General features: G+C 39.6%; 1 protein-coding gene across 1 annotated transcript in view; it reads right to left on the bottom strand.

Moving 5' to 3' along the window:
* Positions 1 to 23,305, bottom strand: part of LOC149005552 (S-adenosyl-L-methionine-dependent methyltransferases superfamily protein) — a 45,612-nt gene that overhangs the window by 9,588 nt on the left and 12,719 nt on the right. Inside the window, exons 5-7 of the mRNA XM_089168639.1 lie at positions 22,171 to 22,251; positions 10,201 to 10,340; positions 7,126 to 7,368 (exon numbers count right to left, since the gene is read on the bottom strand). Of these exons, the coding sequence (XP_089024765.1) occupies positions 7,126 to 7,368; positions 10,201 to 10,340; positions 22,171 to 22,251 (464 nt within the window). The remainder of the gene's footprint in view (positions 1 to 7,125; positions 7,369 to 10,200; positions 10,341 to 22,170; positions 22,252 to 23,305) is intronic.

Raw genomic sequence — 23,305 nt, 5'->3', positions numbered from 1 at the left:
CAAATCCATGCAATAACTGAGTCTTGATGCTATGACTTTGTAAGCTATACCAACTTCAATTTAATGTAACTAATGCAAAAAAAAGGGGTTCTAAGTGAACAGTTTTAAGCCTTACAAAAAAACCTCAAGCTTCTAGAAAACATACCTTCTCTTGTAGTTCTCACTTATTTGATCCAAGATTTATGAATGCTGAATGATTCGAAGTGAAGAATGTTTGATTTAAGTCACTGTTCACTGTTGAATCAGAGCAAATGGAGGGGCAAGCAAGTTTTTTGGGAAAAAAGTCGGCCCTTGCTCTGTTTTCTTCTCTGGTATGCAAACGGAAGATCGGATTGGGATTAATGGAGAGACAATATGTATCCGTCACATAGGACCATATCGGCCAATGAGTTATCATACTTATCAGTTAAAGAAAGAACCTGTTAAGTACCCAAATAGAGTGACTCAACAATGGAAGAAGAACACAAAGAAGTAATAATAATAATGAACTTTGGATTAAATGCTGAAACAAAACATAGCCTACGACCAGCAGTAGGAATACCTACAGCTACCCAAGAGAAAACGCCCTCTCCCTTATTTCCCTAATAACTCCAAAAGCATACCAACTTACTCTACCTTCCCCTTATTAATAGTAATTACTTGCCTACAATATCCCTCCATAGAATCTCCCCAAATCTAATAAAATCATCCCAAATCTCAACCTATAAGGCAATCTGAATGCAATCTGATCTCAATCTGAATCGCAAGATCTCACAACCACTTCCTTCCCAATCTGAATGCAATCCGAATCTGGAGATCTTTTCTTGATTAGATTGCGTGGATCCCCTTGCCACGCTTACGAGTGTAGACTCATGACACAAGGGGCTTATCAATACTCCCCTCCAACAGTTTCACCTTGTCCTCAAGGTGAAAATCTGGAAATTGGTACTGCATCTCATCAAAGGTTTCCCAAGTATTTTCACAAGGAGGCAGACCTTTCCATTAAATTAGAACCTCTAGCACCCGTGACTAGAGAAACAAATGCTGATCAAGGTTTCTGGTGTGAGCTGCAACTCTCCGTTCCCCTGCAAACACGATGGAAGTGGTTGTGGAGTAATATTCTGCCCCATTCTCGCGGCCTCTCTTTCCATCTCAGTTTCGAGAGGTTGAAGACGATGGTGTGTCCCCTTCTTGGCTCGGTCAGACCGCTGGTTCATTGGTTCAAACAGAGTCTTGGGTTGAGCCTTAATTGGGCCCAAATTAATAATCAGAAGAAGTGAGCTTTGGGGTAACGAAACGAGCCAGGCCCATGATAGATGTGTTAAATGGGTGGGGTCCAAATACTTAAGAACATGGGCTAAAAGAAATGGGTTGGGCGTTGGGTTGATGGGCTGAATTGGGCTTTGGGTCATAAAAGTGGAATGGGCCCAAGATAATTCGTTTGAGCAGGTTAAGAAATATGGGTTAATGAAATGAGATGGGCTTGGGGTTAATGGGATGGGTTGGGCCCAAGGGGGTTTCTTAGGGAACCAGATGGCCCAGTCTTTAAATTTGGTTCGTTTGGGCCCTGAGTGTGAGATTAAGCGTACCTGAGTTGGGCCCAAATTAGAAAAACATTGGTTCTCAATGAGTGAACTGAACCGGTAAACCAGTTTGAGTTGGTTCAAACCAACCCTAAAAATCTTCAACCAGCGTCGTGTTCTCCCTTTTCTACGAACAGAACTTCTCGCCGCCACTTCTGGTTCCGCCATGCCGCCGACCATCTCCCACACCCAATCATGTGACCCTCGCTCCTTATTCCACCACTAAAACCAATAGCCTCAACCATCAAACCTCTATTTGGCATTCTTCTAATGGTTCGGTGAGAAACAACTTCTGCAACTGAAACTACTTCTGCAACTAATTGGCCACTACCATCGGCCACTTGTTGCACTTGATCAGAGTGGTGTTGCGATTCCCCATCTCTAAGAACCGATGCTGATTCGATAGGAACACTCGTTGCAACCTTCCCGTTACCGAAATCATTAACCAACGCCTTCTTGAAGTTCGTCCAGGTAAATTCCATCAAGTCCTTGCAATAAATCCAGTCGAGTGCCTCTCCTTCTAAATGTTGGATCGCCACTCCTAGCCACTGTTCTTCCTCGATTTGGTTCTCCCAGCAGAACAACATAACTTCTAGAATCCATCTCTGACTTTCTCCTTCGCCAGAAAATGAAGGCAGTGCCATTACCTCCCTAGGATCGTGAAGGCTCTAATACCAATTTGTTAAGTACCCAAATAGAGTGACTCAACAATGGAAGAACAACACAAAGAAGTAATAATAATAATGAACTTTGGATTAAATGCTGAAACAAAACATAGCCTACGACCAGCAGTAGGAATACCTACAGCTACCCAAGAGCAAACGCCCTCTCCCTTATTTCCCTAATAACTCCAAAAGCATACCAACTTTCTCTACCTTCCCCCTATTAATAGTAATTACTTGCCTACAATATCCCTCCATAGAATCTCCCCAAATCTAATAAAATCATCCCAAATCTCAACCTATAAGGCAATCTGAATGCAATCTGATCTCAATCTGAATCGCAAGATCTCACAACCATTTCCTTCCTAATCTGAATGCAATCCGAATCTGGAGATCTTTTCTTGATTAGATTGCGTGGATCCCCTTGCCACGCTTACGAGTGTAGACTCATGACACAAGGGGCTTATCAGAACCATATCACCCTCTATCATATCAATAGCGACCAATACTAATATGTATCAGCTCATACACTTCTTACTTTAATCCTTGGTGATCACAATGAAGAGATGACCACCATAGCTAGCGGTCAAAACTGGTGCTCCCTGAGGCATATGGTGGTGCATTCCACTGCCCCCATGCTCACTATTCTCCTCCAGACTCGGGCATTCAAAATGTCAGTCAAACTTGTAACATGTCCATGGGCTCCATACTATTATCCACCCGCAAAGGTGGTGATATAAATCAGCAAATGAATGCCTCTCTAGTAGCTTGCATGAGTACTTGGTAAGCATCTTATGTAGCATGATCAACCAAACTCTCATCTGTGGCTTTGGCTCTGGCTCTGGCTGGTGGCATCCCTAATGCATCTTGCAAATTTTATTAGCCCCATCACCATCCTTGCGAGCCGACTCAAAAGGTCAGTGTGTTTGTGAACAACTATAACCCTCTTGAAAAGCCATAAACCTGTTCACATTAGTACTCATTACAAGCAATCTAGGGGTCGAGCCCCCAAGTCGATCCATGACACACTTACTCTAGTCCCTCACCCACTCATATAGGGGATCCTCTTCATCCTCTGACCCTCCTATACTGTTGTAAAGCTCAATTGGATCTTTATCACTGATCTATGAGGCCATAGATTGACCAATGATACCTATTTTCTTTTAAAAAAGAAATGTCGTGCATTTGTACCCAAATTTTAATACAGATATTTAAAAACTGCAGGTCTGAGAAGTCACAGATTCAGCGACAGTGTGTAACACATAAAACAAACGTAGGCCAAACACCAAGTATTAATACTAATTCTTGCAAATTTTATTTTTGGAAAAGTGATACAACCTCCAACTTTGAATCTTGCATATATCTTCCAACAATGAAGAAAAAAACCAATTCCAATATGTTTCTCTACTACCAATTACTTGCTCAAACCTTGTATGGATGCCAGTGAGCTGTCCAGGAAAACACAAAAAAAAACAGGTTTTTCCCTCTTCCCTGTCATGCCTAATAAAACAATAAAATGGGTCGAAATTTCAACTCACTTTGTTTGATACTTGGATTTATTTAAAGGCAGAGTGATGTACTGCTCAAAAATTTGGGCAAAACAATATATATGAACTTGGACTTCCTTAGGTATCACATATCATTTTATTTCAACATCCAGCAAGGCTGAAATATTCTGTGAGATTACGTGAAATTTCAACAAGATCTTGGAAAAATGCCTGGCCAAAAGGAGAAAGCTTTGTGTTCTTAAGTTGAACAATATAAGGAGGACTTTGACCTGAGTATCACAAAAATGAGTGGGCTAGTCACCTATGGCAGCGGTTCACATGAGCATTGTCGGAAGTGGCATACCATTGGCCTCAATTGAGGGTTGACATCAAGGCCTTAGTGAGGACTTTTCTTCCAACGAGACAACGTGATGTGAACACAAAATGGGCCCCCAATCGAACCAGCAAGTGAGGCCCTCAAGTGGGCTCAAAAGGCCTCCTTAATCTGGCTGAAACTCGCAGGAGGGGTATTTTGGGAATTTTAGCCCTCAATTAACTCCTAATTTTTGTTTACCATTTATTTCAGAATTTTAATAATTAAGTTTGAGTTATTCTGGGTTTGCTAGAGTCTTTTATTATGAGTCAAAGTTATTTTTAAAAGTCCCAATCTAGTTCTAGATAAGGTTTCTTATCCAAAGAGGATCCTATCTGTTAGGAGTTTACTTTAAAGTTATTTTTCGTTTTAAGAGTCCAGTCCAAGTTGTAAGTGGATCCCCAACTGTCAAGGAGTCCAAGTTGGGTCTGAATCATTATTTCCCAGGCTTTAAATAGCCTTTCCTTGTAATTTGAATTCAGTTTGGATGAACTAGTTGAATTGTTGAGTATGGACCAGGGTCTCCTTCATTGGGTAGGCCTTGGTTGAGGGTTTTTGGTTAGAAATTTTTCTCCTTCTTCAGCAATCAGCAAAGTACCCTTGATCAAACATTTCAGTCTTCAAGCAACTCGTCTTCAAGACCACAAGCATCAGATCTTCAACTTCCAGCACCTTTCCCAAGTAAGTACAAAATCCATCTCCAAACCCAGGCCTTTCACTTTGTCTGCCACCTCTCCCTTCCCCTCCCTTCACTGCCACAGCTCTAAGACCCCTCCCCTTTCTTATCTATGGCCCTAAGACCATCCCAGACCCATCGCACCTAGCCCCTGCCCCTGCCTTGCAACCCCTCCCCTAAGTTTTAAACCATTTCCTTCCCCTTTCTTCTTCCCCACAATTTCCAATCCCAACCTAGTTAGGACTCACATATTCCCTCATCAATCAGCGCCAATCCACCCTTGTTAGAATCCCTCTAGCCTCTAGAGCCCAGTCCTACTCTTATTTTCCCCAAATCTGTCAAATTCTGAGAATTAGTAAAAACCTGCATGTCATGTTCAACCTTAGGCACTTGCAGAAATTTCCAGAAATTCAGAAACCAGACTTTATTGAAGTTTGACAATTAGATTCTCCTTTAATTGAAAGAACAGCAGTAGAATTCAATTCTGGATCACAGAGCCAGCAAACCTAGCCTTCTTCCAACCCAGCCAACACCTAAAGTCCAGTCCAAGTTGTCCTAGGACTCCTATTTTCTGATCCGAACTTAAAACTTTATATTATTTCAGACCTAAAACTCAGTTACAGCAGGCTTAAACAGCCTAAGCCCCCTTGGAAACCTATCTTTCTATTGCTGGAAGCTCCTGGGCTGAACCCTAAGCCTTGAGAATTACCAAATAACCCTTGCCCTAGGCCTGGTTCACATTACAATGTGGAGCAACAACCACCAAGTGGGTTGTTAGAGCCACTATTCAAAGAGTAAAGAGAGACCAGCAGAAAGTGTTTCTTGGACTTCATCATGGCCATACCCAAGGTCTTATGCATCTCTTTATATCCTCAAATATGTATTATATCTTTATGTACCACTGTGATATTGTACAATATGGTACCTGATTTATTTTTTTGGGGGGTGGGTGCGGGGGTACTAGTACATATAAAATACCTCAGCCTTTCTATGTAATCATTTGAATGTTTGTTTTATTGTACTCCATTCTACTTTTTTAACATGACCTAGTGATCCTGAGCACTCTCCTACATATCCGCATCCCTCCAATATGATATTAAATGCATCCTAAAATCATCTTTTTGATACAATACCCAACACCAACACCTTAAACCTTGACCTTAACCAAATCAGAAGGGTGTGGGTCAATAACAATAGTTGTTGTCTTCGTTGATAAATTCTCTACGTACGGCTGAGGGATTGCACAGCCAAGGTGAAAAGGTTACCTAAAAGGCTAAAATATGCCGTCAAGTACTGGCTTGTTTCATGATCAACCATCAGTAAGAGATCCCCACAGAGATAGGGAGGCTTTAGATGGAATTGTTCACGTTGATATTCTCATATTTACACTCCTTTTTTTTGGGGGGGAGGGGGGTATGATATTTACACCCTTAACAACTTAAACATGAGTGTACCAACAAATTGTTGGAGCTGTACCTTAGGCTTTTTACGAATGCAAATCAACAAGACAGGGTTGAACTGCTAGAAGTGGAATTTTAATACAATTTCCAATGAATGAGGCTACTAATCAAAGTCCTTTTAAAATTGCCACTGGGTAGCATCCTTGGAGACCACACATGGGCAAGGAGTGATACTATGGAAGAGCCCTTCAGCATTCAAGTGCATATATTGCAGACATCTGCGGAATATTAGCAATGACTGCCACTCCATGCCAGCATTATTAAGGCAAGCAAGTACGATCTCATAAGCATTAACCACACACAACATCAATGTGGTACCACCGCATAAGATCTCTCATCACACCTTGAGGGACTTGGTAAGAGATCTTGAGTGAACACTCAGAAAGTTTGGGAGAATGAGAGCATTATTACTTGAACTTTAAGTTTACAAATTAGAAGCCTGCTTGTTTGCTTTGGTGCCTTGGCCAAGTGAGGCCATTCCTATTTATAGACACCCATGGATATAATAAATGCCAAAATGTATTCTCCACTCTCTACAGCCTACTACTAGCTTCTAGAGGTTTCTCAAAGTATCTAGACTTCCTACAGAATGGTAGAAAGCTCTAGACCACGGACCTTGCTAGTCCAAAGGATTCAATATATGAAGAAAAAAGGGGTAAACAAAGCTTGTGGGCATGTTAGATTACCATTCACCAACATTGTGAATTGTGGAATGGTGCGTGCACGCTCTCCCAATACTTTAGCAGGGATACGAGTAGTTTTACTGTACTTATTTTTGCTCGATAAGACGCTACTAGCCTACTACATTGGTGTGTAAGATGTGATGAGGATGTATTAAAAAACTGAATTCATAAATAGTGTCACAACTAAGTAGATCAAAAAACTGGATGAATGTTGGAACCAACCTAAGCATGGTAACTGAAAGATCTCCACAAGCATGGAGTCCAGCAAGAACCAATGAAGCATTGTTGTTTGGATCCTTGCACGAAGAGGGTTCTATCTCCACATCTGCTACACCTCCTACATTATGCCTGGACTGTCCACCATTATTATTATGAAGCAAATAATTGCTCAAGGATTTCAATGTTTGAGTTGACAAAACACGGCAGGTGACTGTCTGGGGCACACTTAGATATGCATTAGCTGCTCTGACATAACAAAAACATAAGAATTATCAGAAATCATCAAACAAAAGGAAGCCCTAAGATAAAGTGCTCACAACTGTAAGAGGAAATAAGATACCCATAAGGCAGAGGGAACATCTACTTGAGGTGATTTAGCAAGCTACTTATAGCAGTGGTCCAACTTCATAAAACACGCAAGGATCTGGAGATAACCATTTGGTGGATCCAGGCTGGGTGACCAACCTCAATAACCCACACCAAGTAAGCCTTCTTCCAACTGAACATAGTCAGCTAGAGAGCTACATAGGTCCTATAACACAATTTAACCTATTTAATCAATAATTGTAGTCAGCCCTGATCTATGAATATATTTTTCTCAACCCCGCTCCCAAAGTCATATTGTGCTTCCCTTTCTCATTTGGCTCTTTCAATCTGAATCATATCATTCACCAATCCATGCCACCTTGATTGAAGTAGTGAATTTCTCTCTACTTACAAGAATTATACTAGTGTGATGACTTCTCAAGTGTCTATTTTTCATTTTAACTCTTCTAGTTATACCACTCATCCAAATAAACATCATCTTCTAGATTACCTTAATTAATGTGTACGTTGGTCGCTTCACTGCATACATTCAGCTCCATGCATCATTCCATGTCCTTCAATTAATCTATAAAATTTTCCCTTGAATTTTATAGAATGCATTGACCACACATCACTCCACAAACATTTCTCTCCACCTCATCCACCTTACTCTTATTCTATTCATAAAATCATCCCTAATTTCTCCCCCTTGACAAATGATACTGAACCTGTATCTGAAATTATCACTTTGAAACATCTCCATAATATCAATCTTGACCACCTCGTTTTCAGTCCTATTTTCACTTAAGTAATAATCCATAAGATAAATGTTTGTTTGGTTTGTCGTAAAAAGTTTTGCTTCAAAGTGCATTTCATATTTCTAACTTAGCATGCAGGTGCAGCCCTGTTTTTGTTTCTGATTAATTTATACTTATTAGTGTAGTAGCACTAAAGATTGTTAATCTTTTTGTTTTAAGTGTTTATGAGTAATCGCTCATCTATTATGGGCTTTGTTGTACTGGACCTACCTATTGCTTCTGGTAAGGGAATCTAACATCTCCTAATCAATCAGCTTTATATTTTATTCCAATTTTCTTATTTCCTCTTTCTTCCTCTTTTCCTCTTGCTATATGCAAGTACTGATTAGCATTTCCTATTTTTTGCAGTTTCATCCACCAAAATCTTTTCATTAGCAAATATGTCCACAAAAAAAAATTGATCGGCTGCATTGACTGAACTTCAGATGATGAGAGGCAGAAAAGACAAATCTAGGAAAGCATGTTTCGAATAGATTAGACTTCCTAGGTAAGACCCATATAATGGTCAACTCCTGCACATAAAGCTTCATGTAATGTATCACTAGTATACTGATGTAATTCAAAAGAACAAGGCCATCGGCAAACTTGGCTATCAAACTGGAGTAAGAGGATTGATAGGCTTAGTTTGAGTGATCAAATGGTTGTATGAGGCATAGGCTTTATATATTTGGATAAAGTATTGTAATGAGTAATGAGTCAACTCTACATATCCAAATATTAGAGATTAATCAGTTACCTTCTGTTTTTTAATGTTGCAGAATAGCTTTCTAACATGAATAAGACTTTAAAGGATTCTCCTTACCATAAACAGGAGGTTACAGTTTTACTTGTCTCAATAAAGCTAAAAAATTTAGTAAAGAGTAGGGTATCATTCCCACTGCCATTGGTTTGCAATATAGCTTAACCTTGAGCTTGAGTGCTTGTGGGAGAAACCATAGTTTTGTGGGATTAAAAACTGCTCTACTGTCGGATGTGGCAGGGAAAACCTTAGTGGAATGCCAAAGCAGGATTTGGTGAGATACCTACATTTTTTTTTTTTTTCTTCTTCTTTTCCTATTATTTTTTCCCTTTCCTTCTTCCCTCAGTTCTGTTGGTTCTTCTGTCTACTAACTCCTGCACTCCTTTTAAAGTAACAGATCACATTGTAAATTGTAATGCAGGATCCTCTTTGGCACTTCACATCAACTCTCCTTTTCAGAACACTATTCCAACCACCCTAGAAGCATGCAGCAGTAATCGATTTTGTTCTATTTATATATCCTTCTAAGACAATTTTTTATTGCTAGAGGCTCAGTCTATTCATTGGTCTGCAGATATTCTCCATCAGTTCACTATATTGCATGCTACAATTAACTTGCTGCAATATCATTGCTTCATTGTACCATCTTATTTCTTGTTTCTTTCCATTTTCCAGGCTACTTACTAAATGCTTTGCCTTTCTCACTTCTCAAAACTTGTTACTTTCTGTTCTCATCAGTTCCTGATCAGGTTTATTTCTAAATCGGTGACCCTCTACTTTGATTCAGGGAGTTTCTATCTGGCATCAGTTTTTATTCTGCCTTGCAGCAACTGGTCTATTTCTTGTTTCTAAATCAAGTCTCGCTGACTTTCTAAAGTTCTGGAATAAACCAAATCACTAATTTTCATTTAAGCTACTTCTAATTCTGGAAGTGATCATAAATTAGATCCTACCATTGGATTGGGGAGAACTTCTGATGCTGTAATCTGCTATCCAAGTGTCCTTCAAGCTGGAGTATATGCCCATCAGATAGTAGGATGATAGTTGGATGATGAGATATTTCAGATCACTAGTGTATAGTTACATCCCCTGATTCTGGTCGCTGCAGGAATCCCTATTTCCAACTTTGTGTTACCAAGATTTACGTTATCTAACCCATGGATACTTGGGATTTCCTCTATGAAACAGCTTTGATTATAAGATCTCATTCCATACCGAGCTTTGCGCATTCTTGACAAATAATGCTTCTTGATTCGCTCTGCTCTAGCATTTGTAACATCCCCATGATGAGAAGAAGCATCAATTGCAAGCACAGAGAGATGGTACTGGAAAGATAGTACTTGCGCAAGATAACCCTAAAGCAATACAGAAATGAAGTTGATCAACTGATATGCTAGATAAAGCTTTATGGTTGAAATTATATATCAAACGCAAGTTAAAGAGAAAGATTTTCTTTGACATAGAAGACAAGTCAAATGAACATACCATATACTGGCAGCTTGAGAAAATACAGCTCAATTCTTTTTTTCTTTTTTGTTTTTCATCAATCCACATGTAATTTTAATTTTAAAATATATATAGTCAAGGATAATAATTGTAGAATATTATTTTGAGCATAATTATTTTGTCGCTTTTGGTTTCAAATAGGAACATTAAGAGTTGGTGTTATCGATTGGAACCTCAGACTATAGATCAGGAGGAGGAGCTATTCTTCATCTTTGTTATTTATTGATTGAATACATGTAGATTACGCAGCCTTGAAAAGAGAGATTATCAGGATGGTCAATTCATGGACTAAGGAAGAATTGTATAGCCTTCTTTAGGAAAACTGATCAAGCATTCACTCCCTTTGCCTTTATTCTTTAGAAATGATGCATGTCCATATGCATGTGCCTTTTCCTTAACCATATATGACTTGTATAGAACTTCCTAAGAACTTGAAGCTCTCTCCCTCTCTTTTAAATAAATTTATCGGCAATATCAAAATTTTTGGAAAAATAAATGAAATGAATGAATGGCTATGATCAGCTGCAATTTCTATGTTGCTGTTAGGAAATAAGCTTTAATCAACCAAAACAGTAGCTGAACTTGAAAGAGAATGAAGAAGATGAAGAACCGACAACAATGGGCTGCGATTCTAGCAAGAGACTCCTAGAATCGCAGCCTTCTTATTATAATACTGTTAGTCTGGGTTACAACTTGAGAAGCAAATTACCTTGCCCTCCAAAAAAGGAAACTAATAGTACATCTAATATAAAATAGAAAGTATCAAAAAGGAAAGAACATGAAAATAGAAACTATGTTGAAAATAGAAACTTCTATGTTGTATAACTCTTCATGAACAAGGAACATTTTCTAAAAAGGAAAGTAGATAACTTGAGCACCAACGAAGGCTATCGACCATGTGCATTCTCAACAATGTAATGCCCCCCCCCCCCCCCCCCTGAGCTTCAAAATATAGAAAGGATTCAGAAATTCAAGAAAGATATACAACAGGTGCCAGCCAAACAACACGCAATCTCTTGGATCAGATGGAGGTCGCCACAACCAAGAAAAAACTCATATTGTACCTATGATGCGCTCCAAGAAAAAACTTGTTTTGTCGCTCCAAAACTGTACCATGAGAAGAAGACATCAGTGGAAGTAGAAGATGAAGAACAAGATCCTACCTTCGAGCAAGACCGTCTATCGAGAGAACCTCGAGGCGAGACTTTGAAGAAGAACATGAATAAGACAATCAAGTCTCGTCGTGGGTGAGCTCTCATTGGCTAGGTTGGTGTAAGTATTCTTACACAACCATCCCTTTTTGTGTTTGGTAGGAGAGAGGTAGGTCAATCAGCTCGCAGGAAGGGATCTTGATCACTCTACCTCATGTTTTTAGTTGAAGATTGATTCTGTAATTACATTGACGTGGGCCAACCGCAAAGTCGGGAAGCCACCTCCGAACGCTAAGTCAGTAATGGATCACCACAAAGCTCTAGTTAGTTGCAGAGCTCCCCCTCAAGCTGGAGCATACAAGCCTCCAACGCCAGCTTGCAACAGATAGACTAAAAACTTGGCTTAAACAGAGTTTTAGTGAACACATCCGTTAGATCAAGCAGAACTCACAAAGGGAGTTTCAATAATTTTCTTCTTGACTGCATCACAAACAAAGTGACAATCTACCTCTATATGCTTCGTACTATCTTATATGAAAACTTGGATTACTGGCAATATAAGTAGCAGCCTGATTATCACAAAACATTTTTATAGGACTGGAAATTGGGATCCCATTTCCTCCAACAAGGAACGAAGCCACATCAACTCGGCAACTGTGTGGGACCATGGCTCTATAGTTTGCTTCAACACTAGAATGGACAATAGTAGATTATTTTTTACTCCTCCAAGTTACAAGATTTTCATCAAGAAAGGTCAATAACCCATAGTAGATGGGCAATCAGCTGTAAACCCTAAACAATCTGCATCAAAGAAAGCAATCAAATCCATACTCTTGTTTGGTCAATAAACCAGCCCCTTTTGAGGCGCAGTCTTGAGATATCAAAGCACTCATTGCATCAACCTAATGAGCCTTTCTAGTAGACTGCATAAACTAGCTTAACACATCAACCAAATAGGAAATATCAAGATGAGTAATGATGAGAGAAATAAGCTTCCCAATAAGAGATCTATAATGATTGATATCATCTAACAACTCACCATCATCCACTCCTAACTTCAACTAGGGACCCATGGGAATATTTGAAGGTTTAGAGGCAAGCATACCAGTTTCTGCCAAAAGATCCAACACATACTTTCTTTGTGACAAACTAACTCCTTGTTTACTTCGAACTACCTCAATTCCATAAGAAATACTGAAGACTAACCCAAGTTTTTGGTTTGGGAAGATTTTTGTTAAGTGTGTGTCTAAAATGCATTGATACCCCCAATATCACCGCCTGAAAAAGAAAATGCCATCGACGTAAACTGCCCTAATAACAACACCACCACCCCGTCGTCTAACAAAAATAAAGTGATCAGAATAACACCGGGTAAATCCAAAAGATTCCACAATTTTGCTAAATCTCTCAAACCAAGCCTGTAGGGAATATTTAAGTTCATAGATAGCCCTATGCAACCTACAAACATGAGCATTGTCTTCCCTTTGAGCAACATACCATGGAGGTTGCTCCATATACACCTCTTCATTGAGGTCACCATACAAGAAAGCATTCTTAACGCCAAGCTGAAAGAGAGGCTAATCATAATTAACAACTATAGAAATCAACATAGACAGAATAAAGTCTAGCTAGAGGAGAGGAAGTCTCAAAATAATCCACACCATACGTTTGTGTACAGCCCTTAACTACCAAGCAAGCCTTAAGTCATTCAATCGTATCATCAGAATGATACTTAACAATATACACCCACCAACGACAGACCATATCTCTTTCCCAAGAGGCAAGTCTACCAAAGATGTATGATGAGAAGGCAAGTCTACCAAAAACATTGTATGACGAGACTATAGAGCATCCATTTTCACATCCATAACAGTTTTCCAGCAAAGATTTTTAAGGGGTTCATTATGATGGATAGGAATACGAATGGCAAACAAAGAAAGAGAAAGACAACGAAAGTTAGGAGGAAGATGAGACATAGATACATAACCAGAAACAGGATAAACAATGTTAAAACGTAAAATGCAAGTACAAGTACCTTTTCTCAAGGCAATTGGTAGGTCATCTGAAGGAGGAGTAGGATCTCCACTAGAAGAATCCACAAGTGGATAGGATGAAGAGGGAACTACAATAGGACCAGCTTCAACCTCCTCTAAAGGAGAGATGTCAATATCAAAAGGAGGATCTATATGACCCACAAACACTCCTCTAACTTACATCTTTACTAATAAATCTGTAGAGGGACATTGTCGTCTGAAGGAACTAAAGAAGAAATGGGAGGAGCATCGTTCAAAACATAGTTTTCATCAAGCAGAGATGGACTAGTATAATACAAGGTATTCTCAAAAAAGATCACGTCAACAGACTCAACACTCGCAAATTGTTTCCGATGTACAAGATCATAACAGTGAAAACCTTTCTGACTATGTGATTACTCAAGAAAAATACATTTAACAGACCGGGGAGAAAGTTCATCCACAGTATGTGGTATGTTAACAAAACAAACACAACCAAAAAATTTGGATGGAACTAAAAACGGTTCTCCATTAGGAAAAACAATTGAAAGTGGAGATTTGTCAGAAAGTAAAGTCATAGGCATTTAGTTAATCAAATGACCAGTAGTAAAAATCTCATCACAACAGAAACTCTTGGGAACATTCATTTGAAGTAAAAGAGCACATGCAACCTCCAAGAGGTGGTGATTCTTGTGTTCAACCACTCCATTCTATTGAGAAGTGAATGAACAACTGGTTTGATGAATCATTCTAAGAGAAACACAAATTAGAGATATCTTTTGTACATAATCCAAGGAATTATTTGATCTAAAAACTTTAATAGGATGAGAATATTGAGTCTTCACTTAATTAAAAGAAGTTTTAAACATAGGCAAGAACTTCAGTTTGATCCTTTAGAAGGTACAACCATGCAAAACATGAAAAATCATCCACAAAAGTAACAAAATACTGAAATCCATGCCTTTTACTAACTCTGCGAAGACCCCAAATATCTAAATGAACAAGAGAAAACAAAGACTCACTACAAGGGTCAGAGTGTGGAGGATAGGTGGCACAGTGGTGCTTCCCCAACTCACACGCCTCACAAAACACTAACTTTAAAGAAGGAAAAAAAAATTTTAATCTAGCTAAGGAAAGGTGGCCTAAACAACAATGCCACTAAAAAGCATCTACACCATCATCAGAAAGAGCTCGCAGTAGTGGAAGAAGCATTGTCCAGATAGAGAGTTCGTTCCTATCACACCCTCCACTAATCATCTTTCTCGTATGAAGGTCTTGGATAACACAAGAATTAGGAAGAAAAAAAAAAGTTACTAAACAATTCTGCTTTAGTTAGCTGGCTAGCAGATACAACAAATTAAAGGGAAAATTAGCAACATGAAGAATGGATAAAAAAGTAAGAGAAGGTATAGGAGAAACTTGTCACAACCTAAAATAGGTGTGGAAGTTCCATTAGCTATGGCAACTGAATTATTAGTAATAGACTTGAAAAAAGAATTAAAAAGTGATGACTTACCAGTCATATGGGAAGAAGAGTCTGAATCAATGATCCAAAGGGTGGATGTAGAAATGAGAAGAGTTGTGTTACTTGCATAAGAAAAAGTGGCAGCAGAAGTATCAGTGGATGTGGAAAGGGCGGTCTCAATATCTTGTAGGCGGCGAATAATTGAATTTGACTTACATCATCTCAAAGGGTCTTAGAAAACTCCCCCGAAGAAGATCCAGAACCTAACGTTGATTGTTACTATGTCAATACCACCATCAAATATGACATGATTAGCAAGTTGTTTGGCCCACTCTAGCTTTCCATGTTTGGCCCAACTAGCTACCACCAAATGTTTAGTTTTCCCACAATGAATACAAAGCCTAGATGCCTTATCAGACTATTGAACACCAAGACTTCAAGAGGTTAACTAACTCCCCCTAAACCACAACCATGTCCTCTTCCACTAGATGTAGTAAAGGTGGAATTATCTCCTTCAGTGTTATTTCCAAAGAAACCCCCTTTAGGCAAAGCAATCCATTGAAGTCTAGAATATGCTTCACTAAGATTAAGGACATGCTCACCAACAAGAATATGTCCTTTCATAGATTTCAATTCAGGGTTCAACCCCGTAATAAACTTGGGGGCAAAAAAAATCATTGTGTTATGCCTTAAGTTTCTTTATGCCTATAGGGAGGGGTTGAAAGACATTTAACTCCTCCATCATCCCTTTAAAAGAATTATAATAATCCTACAGAGACTTGCCAATTTGCTGAAATTGAAAAAGCTTTTCATAAGTACTATAAATCCGAGTCGTATTTTGAGCTTGGGACAAAGTAATGAATTCTCCAATTATAGTAGGGCTACATCAAGGATCAACTTTAAGCCCATATTTATTTGCACTTGTAATGGATGAATTAACCAAAGACATTCAAGACAAGGTCCCTTGGTGTAGCATTTTTGCTGATGATATTGTGTTGATAGATGAGAACTCAAGTGGGGATTAATATCAAGTTAGAATCATGGAGAGCAACTTTGGAATCAAGAGGTTTTAAATTAATTAGAACGAAGACAAAATATCTAGTTTGTAACTTTAGTCATGATTGGGCAAACGATGAGGTGGTGAAACTTGACGATAAGGAGATTCCTCAGAGTGATTCTTTTAGGTACCTAAGTTCAATTATAAATAAAAGAGGTGATATAGAGGATGATGTTTTCCAAATAATTAAAATAGGGTGGATGAAGTGGAGAGGTGCATCCGGGGTCTTGTGTGATCAATGTACTCCATTAAAGCTTAAAGGAAAATTCTATAGGACCATCGTTCAACCAGCTATGATGTATGGTGCAGAGTGTTGAGCTGTTAAAAAATATCATATAGATAAACTCAGTATAACAAAAAAGAGGATGCTAAAATGGATAAGTGGTAAAACTAGGAAGTATAAGATAAGGAATAATCATATTAGAGTTGGTTTGGGAGTTGCTCCCACAAGTGATAAGCTTCGGGAAAGTCGTTTGAGGTGGCATGGCCATGTTCAATGGAGACCAATAAATGCTCATATACGGAGAAGTGATATAATCCAAATTGAAGAAACTAAAAGAGCTAGGGGTAGACTTAAGATAACCCTAAGAGAAGTGGTGAGAAAGGATATGCATAGCTTAGGCCTTTGTATCTAGCATGACCTCAAATAGAACTGATTGGAAGGCAAGAATCCATGTAGGCGACCCCATTTAGTTGGGACAAGGCTTATTGTTGTAGTTATTGTTGCTGTATTTTTAGCCTAGGAATAGGTTTCTTGCAAGTAATCCCATATCCCCTTGGCAATCTTGTGAAACATAATATTGGCAGCAATATCGGATTTCATGCTATTCCACATCCAAATTTTGATGATTGCATCATCTTCAGTCCAACTAAGGTAGGACTTGTCAGTCTCAACAAGATGTTTAACCTCAATGAACTTAAGCTTACCCTTTGCAAGTATGTAAACACGAACTGCTTGGGACCACAGCAAATAATTAGGATTACCTTTTAATTTGATGGAGGTAATCTGTACATTCACCAGATCTACTTGAGAACCCTTGGATTCAGCTGTGCTTATAGTCAAATCACCAGTAATTGAAGACATAATGTATGAAAGAAGATGTCACAGCTAAATTGCCCAAAACTTGAAGTATGATAGCAAAAAATTCTGCAACACAGAACTGAATAGATATTTGCAGGGAAGAAAAGAAACAGATCTGCAGAATGGAGGAAAAATTGTAGGTAATAAAGAGCAATCCATCTGCAGAATGCAGAATATAATGGATCAAAAGAATCGATCATGTTTTGGGAAAAGTAGGAGGGAAGAAGTAGAATAAATCAGTTTATATACTCATCTGATCTAACATAAAACTTTGTTCAGCATTAGGTGGCTGAAACCAAAGTAAGAAGCACTAAAAGTAGATTATTGTTTCATTATTTGTGGTAGTCTTGTTTTGTGGTGTAGCAAGTAGTAGACAAGTGGAGATAGGGGTGTTCCCTCTCCCGCTGCCACTGCTTGCATAAGCCAGCCTGACCACTCCTTCTCCATCTTCTGCCACTGGAAGCAAATGGCCAGCCGGACTGATGCTCAAGTAGATGACGGTGAAAGTCCAAAAATGGGTCTCAGGGCTTCCCTCATGTAGCTGACAGCGAAGTCCAATGCTGCTGGGGTCTCTACCTCTGCTGCTGCTGCTGCCTCCCTCTTCTTCTCCGTCTTCTGCCACCGCTTGCTTGAGCAGGCCTTTGCTGGTGCTGCCACTGCATGCTGCTTGTCTTTCTATGAGTGCTAGAAAATTGTCTCCCAACCCATCTTCCTCCCCTCCGCCTGTCCCTTTCCCCCCCTCCAACCATCATTCACGGCTCTGCCCACCTCTCTGCTTTTGTAAATCCTAAAGCCTGGAACTCTCTGTTTCCTTCCTCTGAACCCTCCTCATCTGACCTTACCCTTTCATTTATCCCTCCCCCCTTCCCCAGGTAACTCCACCCCATCTGTCCATTGCCCATCCTCTGCAACTGAAAGGCCATTCTTAGATGGCAAAGTGCCAATATTGGCCAAATCCTTGGGCCTGCTCCTCTTGGTGTACTCACCGCCTCTCTCTCTAAGCAATGGAAGGCAAAAGACCTCATGAAAACTTATCAGCTCATCTCTGCAATGTTTCTCTTCAAGTTTGACTCCCTTGCATGCATGCATGGTAGAAGACTCGCCCCCGGGGGGGACCCCCCCCCCTGGAAAAGGGGGGGCCCCCCCGGGGGGGGGGGGGGGGGGGGAAAAAAAATTTTGGGGGGCGGCGGGCGGGCCCGCCGGGGGGGGGGGGGGGGGGGGGGGGGGGGTGGGGGGTTGGTTTTTTGTTTGGGGGGGGGGGGGGGGGGCCTCCCCGGACACTATCCCGAGCTCCTTTAGGGGTTCGTCCCTTGGGGGCGGGGGGGGGGGCCCGGGGGGGGGGGGGGGTATGTGGGAAAATCTCCTATTCTTCTCAAACCATGGGAACCTGCAATTCCTCTTCAAAAAGTCAACTTCAGCTTTCTCCCCTTATGGATCAATCTCCCAGGACTCCCTTTGGAATTTGGGAACAAGGATTGCTTGAGTCGCATTGGCTCTGCCATTGGCAAGCCTCTCCACTCCAACTCCAAGACTCTCAAGATGGAGCGCCTATCCTATGCCTGGATCTGTGTGGAGGTCCCTGCTGCCAAACCCCTTCCCCCTTTCATCTCTATTGAAGATGACAATGGCCTGAAATACAATCAAGTCATTGTCTACGATTGGGTTCCGGCCCGCTGCGATCGCTGTGCCACATCCAGGCATAACTCAAACTCCTGTCTCCCTGCCAATATTGGTTGCCCGAACTCATCCGCACCTACCTCTACTTCTCCTATGAATGGTTGTAAACCTGTGAAATCTATTGCTCCCATGAGTTCCACCAACTCACTGTCGAGGACTCCCGCTGCTAACACATCGGAGGTAGAAGACACTGTTAGGAACAACCCGGTTGCTGCTCCTCCCTCAGCCGCCATTGCTTCATCACCTACTATCTGCATCCGCTGCCGGCAAAACCTCAAGTCTAATCCGGCCACTTTCTCAAGTGACATTCAAAATAACCTTTCCTGCCTAGCTGTCTCTAACACTCTCCTATCCAAGAAAAAGCTTCCCGGGATTGATGCCAATCCCAAACCTTCTAACCCTGAACCTACTGACATTAGCTGATCCGCCAGAGAGCCTCCTAACCTTTGTCTCCATGTTGTTGAGCCTCCCACTATCCTTCTCTCCTGTCTCCCTTCCTCCCTCAAACCCCAACCCTCTTGTCCTTACCCCAAACTCTCTCCTTGGCCCACACCCTTCCCAGTAGACCAACCTAAACACCCTTGAACCCATCCTAACCCAAAGCCCTTCTACCTCTCCTGAGCCCACATCTTCTCTCCCCAGCCATTTATTTCTCAATGGTTCGGCCCACGGGCCTAACACTCTTAACCCTTGCAATTCTCCCCTTAACAATGCCCCTGTGCTCCTCCCAACCCATAGCTTGCAACTCCAATCCATCTACTCAGATCGTTATCGACTCTCCTACCTCCTGCCCAGTGATTCATCCTTATCTTGTTGGTTGCAGAAGAAGTAGTTGCACCATTAAAAAGCACAACCCATTTGGTGATGATTTCCTGGTTGACCTCAATTCCTCCAGGAAGAGGAAGAATAAGAAAAAATCAAAAAAATAGGGTATTTGCTTTTCTTTGCTTTCCTTTGAGCTTGGCTCACTTGTTCTCAATGTCAGTGCTTGAGTTTTGTGCTCAGTGTTTGCACTTGAGCTTTGTTGTATTTGTGCTTGTTGTATGAGCGATTGGTTCCTTTTTTGGTAATGAATTTTATTCATTCATCAAAAAAAAAAAAGCACTAAAAGAGACTTCAGAAGAGGACACTAAGAACTAGCCCTATTTTGATTTAATAAAGCTTTGATACCATGTTAGGAAATAAGCTTTAATCAACCAAAACAGTTGATGAACTTGAAGGAGAATGAAGAAGAAAACAGAGATGAAGAACCAGCAACAATGGGCTGCAATTCTAGCAAGAGAGTCCTAGACTCACAGCCTTCTTATTCATAATACTGTTAATTTGAATTACAACTTGAAAAGCCAGTTATCTTGCCCTCCAAAAAAGGAACTAATATTACATCTAACAGAAAAGAAAGTACCAAAAAAATAGAAAGTACCACAAAGGAAAGAACATGAAAATAGAAACTATGTTGAAAATAGAAACTTTTGTGCTTTCTAACTCTTCATGACCAAGGAACCTTTTCTAAAACGGAAAGTAGAAAACTTGAGCACCAAGGAAGGCTGTCAAAGACACGCACGCCAAGGCAGCAGCCTTGGACCATGCACATTCTCAACTAGACTTGTAAATGTATAGCCGAAATCCGCCTCCAAATTTGCATTCATATTCATTTAAGGTGGTCAATATCCGGAATTTTTCTTACCGGAAAATATCCATATCCATTCGATAAACAACCGGATGGATCGGTAATTGGTTATTGGATTGGATAATATCCGGATACACTAAAGTAATCAACATTTTTTTCTCTAAAAAGGGATGATAATCGGATTCGGAAACCGGTAACCGGTAATCGGATAATTGAAATCGGAAAGTATCCAGTTAGAGTAAAGTATTAAACATCCTTTTCTCTTAAAAAGAGTTGATAATTGGATTAGAAAACCAGTAATCGGTAATTGGAAATCAAAATTAAAAAATTAAAAAAAATGACAATCACCAATCAATAATCGGATAGTTTATTGGATCGGATTATTATCGGATATCCGGTAAAGTTTCGGATTCGAATTCGGATGCCTTCTTTAAATTTCCACCCGATTTGGATTCGGATAGCAGTTTTGCTATTCGGATACTGGTGTATCCAAGCCGAATCCAATCCGTTTACAAGTCTATTCTCAATAGTTACAGCGCTGACCATTTTGTCCAATACATCGAGATACCTGCACGCCCAGGTGTTGTTGTATCACAACTTCACAATATAATCAAGAGGTTGTTCAGAGTCATGAACATTAGTAGTTGGGTGGACTTTCAGGGCAATGTTGTCCTTTTCTGTTCGTACAGGTTCCTATTAAGTCAAAATCATGGTTATTAAAGCGTCTGCCTAGGCGCGCCTAGGCGGCAAAGCGGTTTTTGAACCGCTTAAATTGTTTCCGCTTAACTAACGGGCTGATTTCTTGCTGCTCTTTTGCTTAGGCACTACCGCTTTGCCGCCTTTTGTGCCATATTGCCGCCTAGATGCTAAAGTAACCGCTTTTTTTACATTTTGTATTTGTGCATATTATTATTATTTTTTTAATCATAATTTATTCTACAATGCCGTCTATAAATTTAAATATGTGATACATCAATTCTGATTACTGATCTATGCACAAGAGTGCAAAACACTTATTTGGCGTCACACTATCATAGAGATAAGTAAGAATGTAAAGTTACTACTTTCATTTTCATTTTTCACATTGATTACTGATATAGTACATACTACATAATTATTGTTATGAATTTTATGATGCTTGATGAGATGAAGTTATGTTTTTAATCTTTTTTTGGATAATTTTTCATAATTGTGATTCTTGAATGTTTTTTTATTTTTATTTTTATGAATGTGATTGTTGAATGTTTGTTTAGTACTTTAGTTTATTATAAAAAGTATTTGTATTAAAAAGTAGTAATATTAAAAATATGGACAAAGGGCGGCGAGCACCTTCAGTGGGTCCAATCGCTTTTCTAATAACCTTGGTCAAAATCGGCTTTCCTTGGGTCCTCCAATCCAGTTCTTTTCTCTCCCCCCCCCCCCCCCCAAAAAAAAAAAAATAGTAATTGTTCAGAAACAGGACATGATACAAGAGAGCTAGATAACTGCCCATGAAGGCTACAAACTTACACTGAAACAAGAAAGTTGATATGATGAAATACACAATACAATCGTCCAGTATGTAAACATATTCTCACGCATGAACAGAAGATTAAAAAGAAAGATGTACCTGCCCAGCACCAACATCAACTATTGTCTGGCCCCCAACTTTTTTTGCAGTTGAATTTACGACTGCAGCTAGAATTTCCACCTGTTTGGATGAACATCACCGCTGTAAATCCAAGATAACTGAAAAAGCAGCATAGAAAAATACATAATAGACTCAGAATTGTCTTGTGAAAAAAAGGTCTCCTTTTGCCTAATCAGAAGAGAAGGAATAAAAAATAATTGTCTACATTTTACAAACTGCAACAAGAAGTAAATACATAGAGGTAGTGGGTGCTTGTGTGGTACAAAAGCACAAGGTTCAAGACCTCAGTTTTTGACTATCCAAAAACCGAGATAGGATTCGAAATGGTTGAAACCAGGAATCTTTTCCCAGCCATCTCAAGATGGTGGTTTTAATGAGAAAATACCATAGTTGGATCCAAAACTATAAGAGAATCTTGCATTAGACCTAATAAACAAATTTAAATCTTCAAATTGTAATATATATATATATATATATATATATATATATATATATATATAGAGAGAGAGAGAGAGAGAGAGAGAGAGAGAGGAAACATCATCTAATATTTGCCCATTCTACACATTTTTTGAGTGCAACAAGACATAATTGGGGATAACACATAAATTATGTAGCAATGGATAAACATACTGTTGAATACTTCTTTAAGAAATAATTAATGATGTGAGTGGGAAGTTACAAAGGACAACAAACAATGCATATCACATCAACACCCAACCCATGTACAATGAATAATACATTTCAGAGACACCATGGTTGAAATCTAGGAAAACTCAAATCAAAATCCCGGAAAATGACTAAATCTACACAAATTTGATCAAATCAATGCAGATCCGATATTTTGTTTGTAGTTATCCCGACCATGATGTAGATCCAACCCCTATTTGGCCCTGTTTTCCTAGGAATAAACCTAGGGTTGAGTGATATAACGGTTGGGCCTTTTGTTCCATCTGTCTGCTTGGCAATGGGCCTCCCCTGTGGGCCAAAAAATATGTATACCAGGGTGGTACACAAATATAAGTTTATTTAATCAGTAATTTCTGTTTTAGAGGTCATGTGGACCTAATTAGAATACTGTGGTACCATTTAATGAAGGTCAAATATGTCTTTACTT

The sequence above is a fragment of the Hakea prostrata genome, chromosome 9, assembly GCF_041222555.1.
Source record: "Hakea prostrata isolate BN-2017 chromosome 9, UWA_Hpros_2, whole genome shotgun sequence".
Lineage (NCBI taxonomy): Eukaryota > Viridiplantae > Streptophyta > Magnoliopsida > Proteales > Proteaceae > Hakea > Hakea prostrata.
The sequence above is the reverse complement of the archived record's forward strand: the minus strand, read 5'-3'. Positions and strand labels throughout refer to the sequence as shown.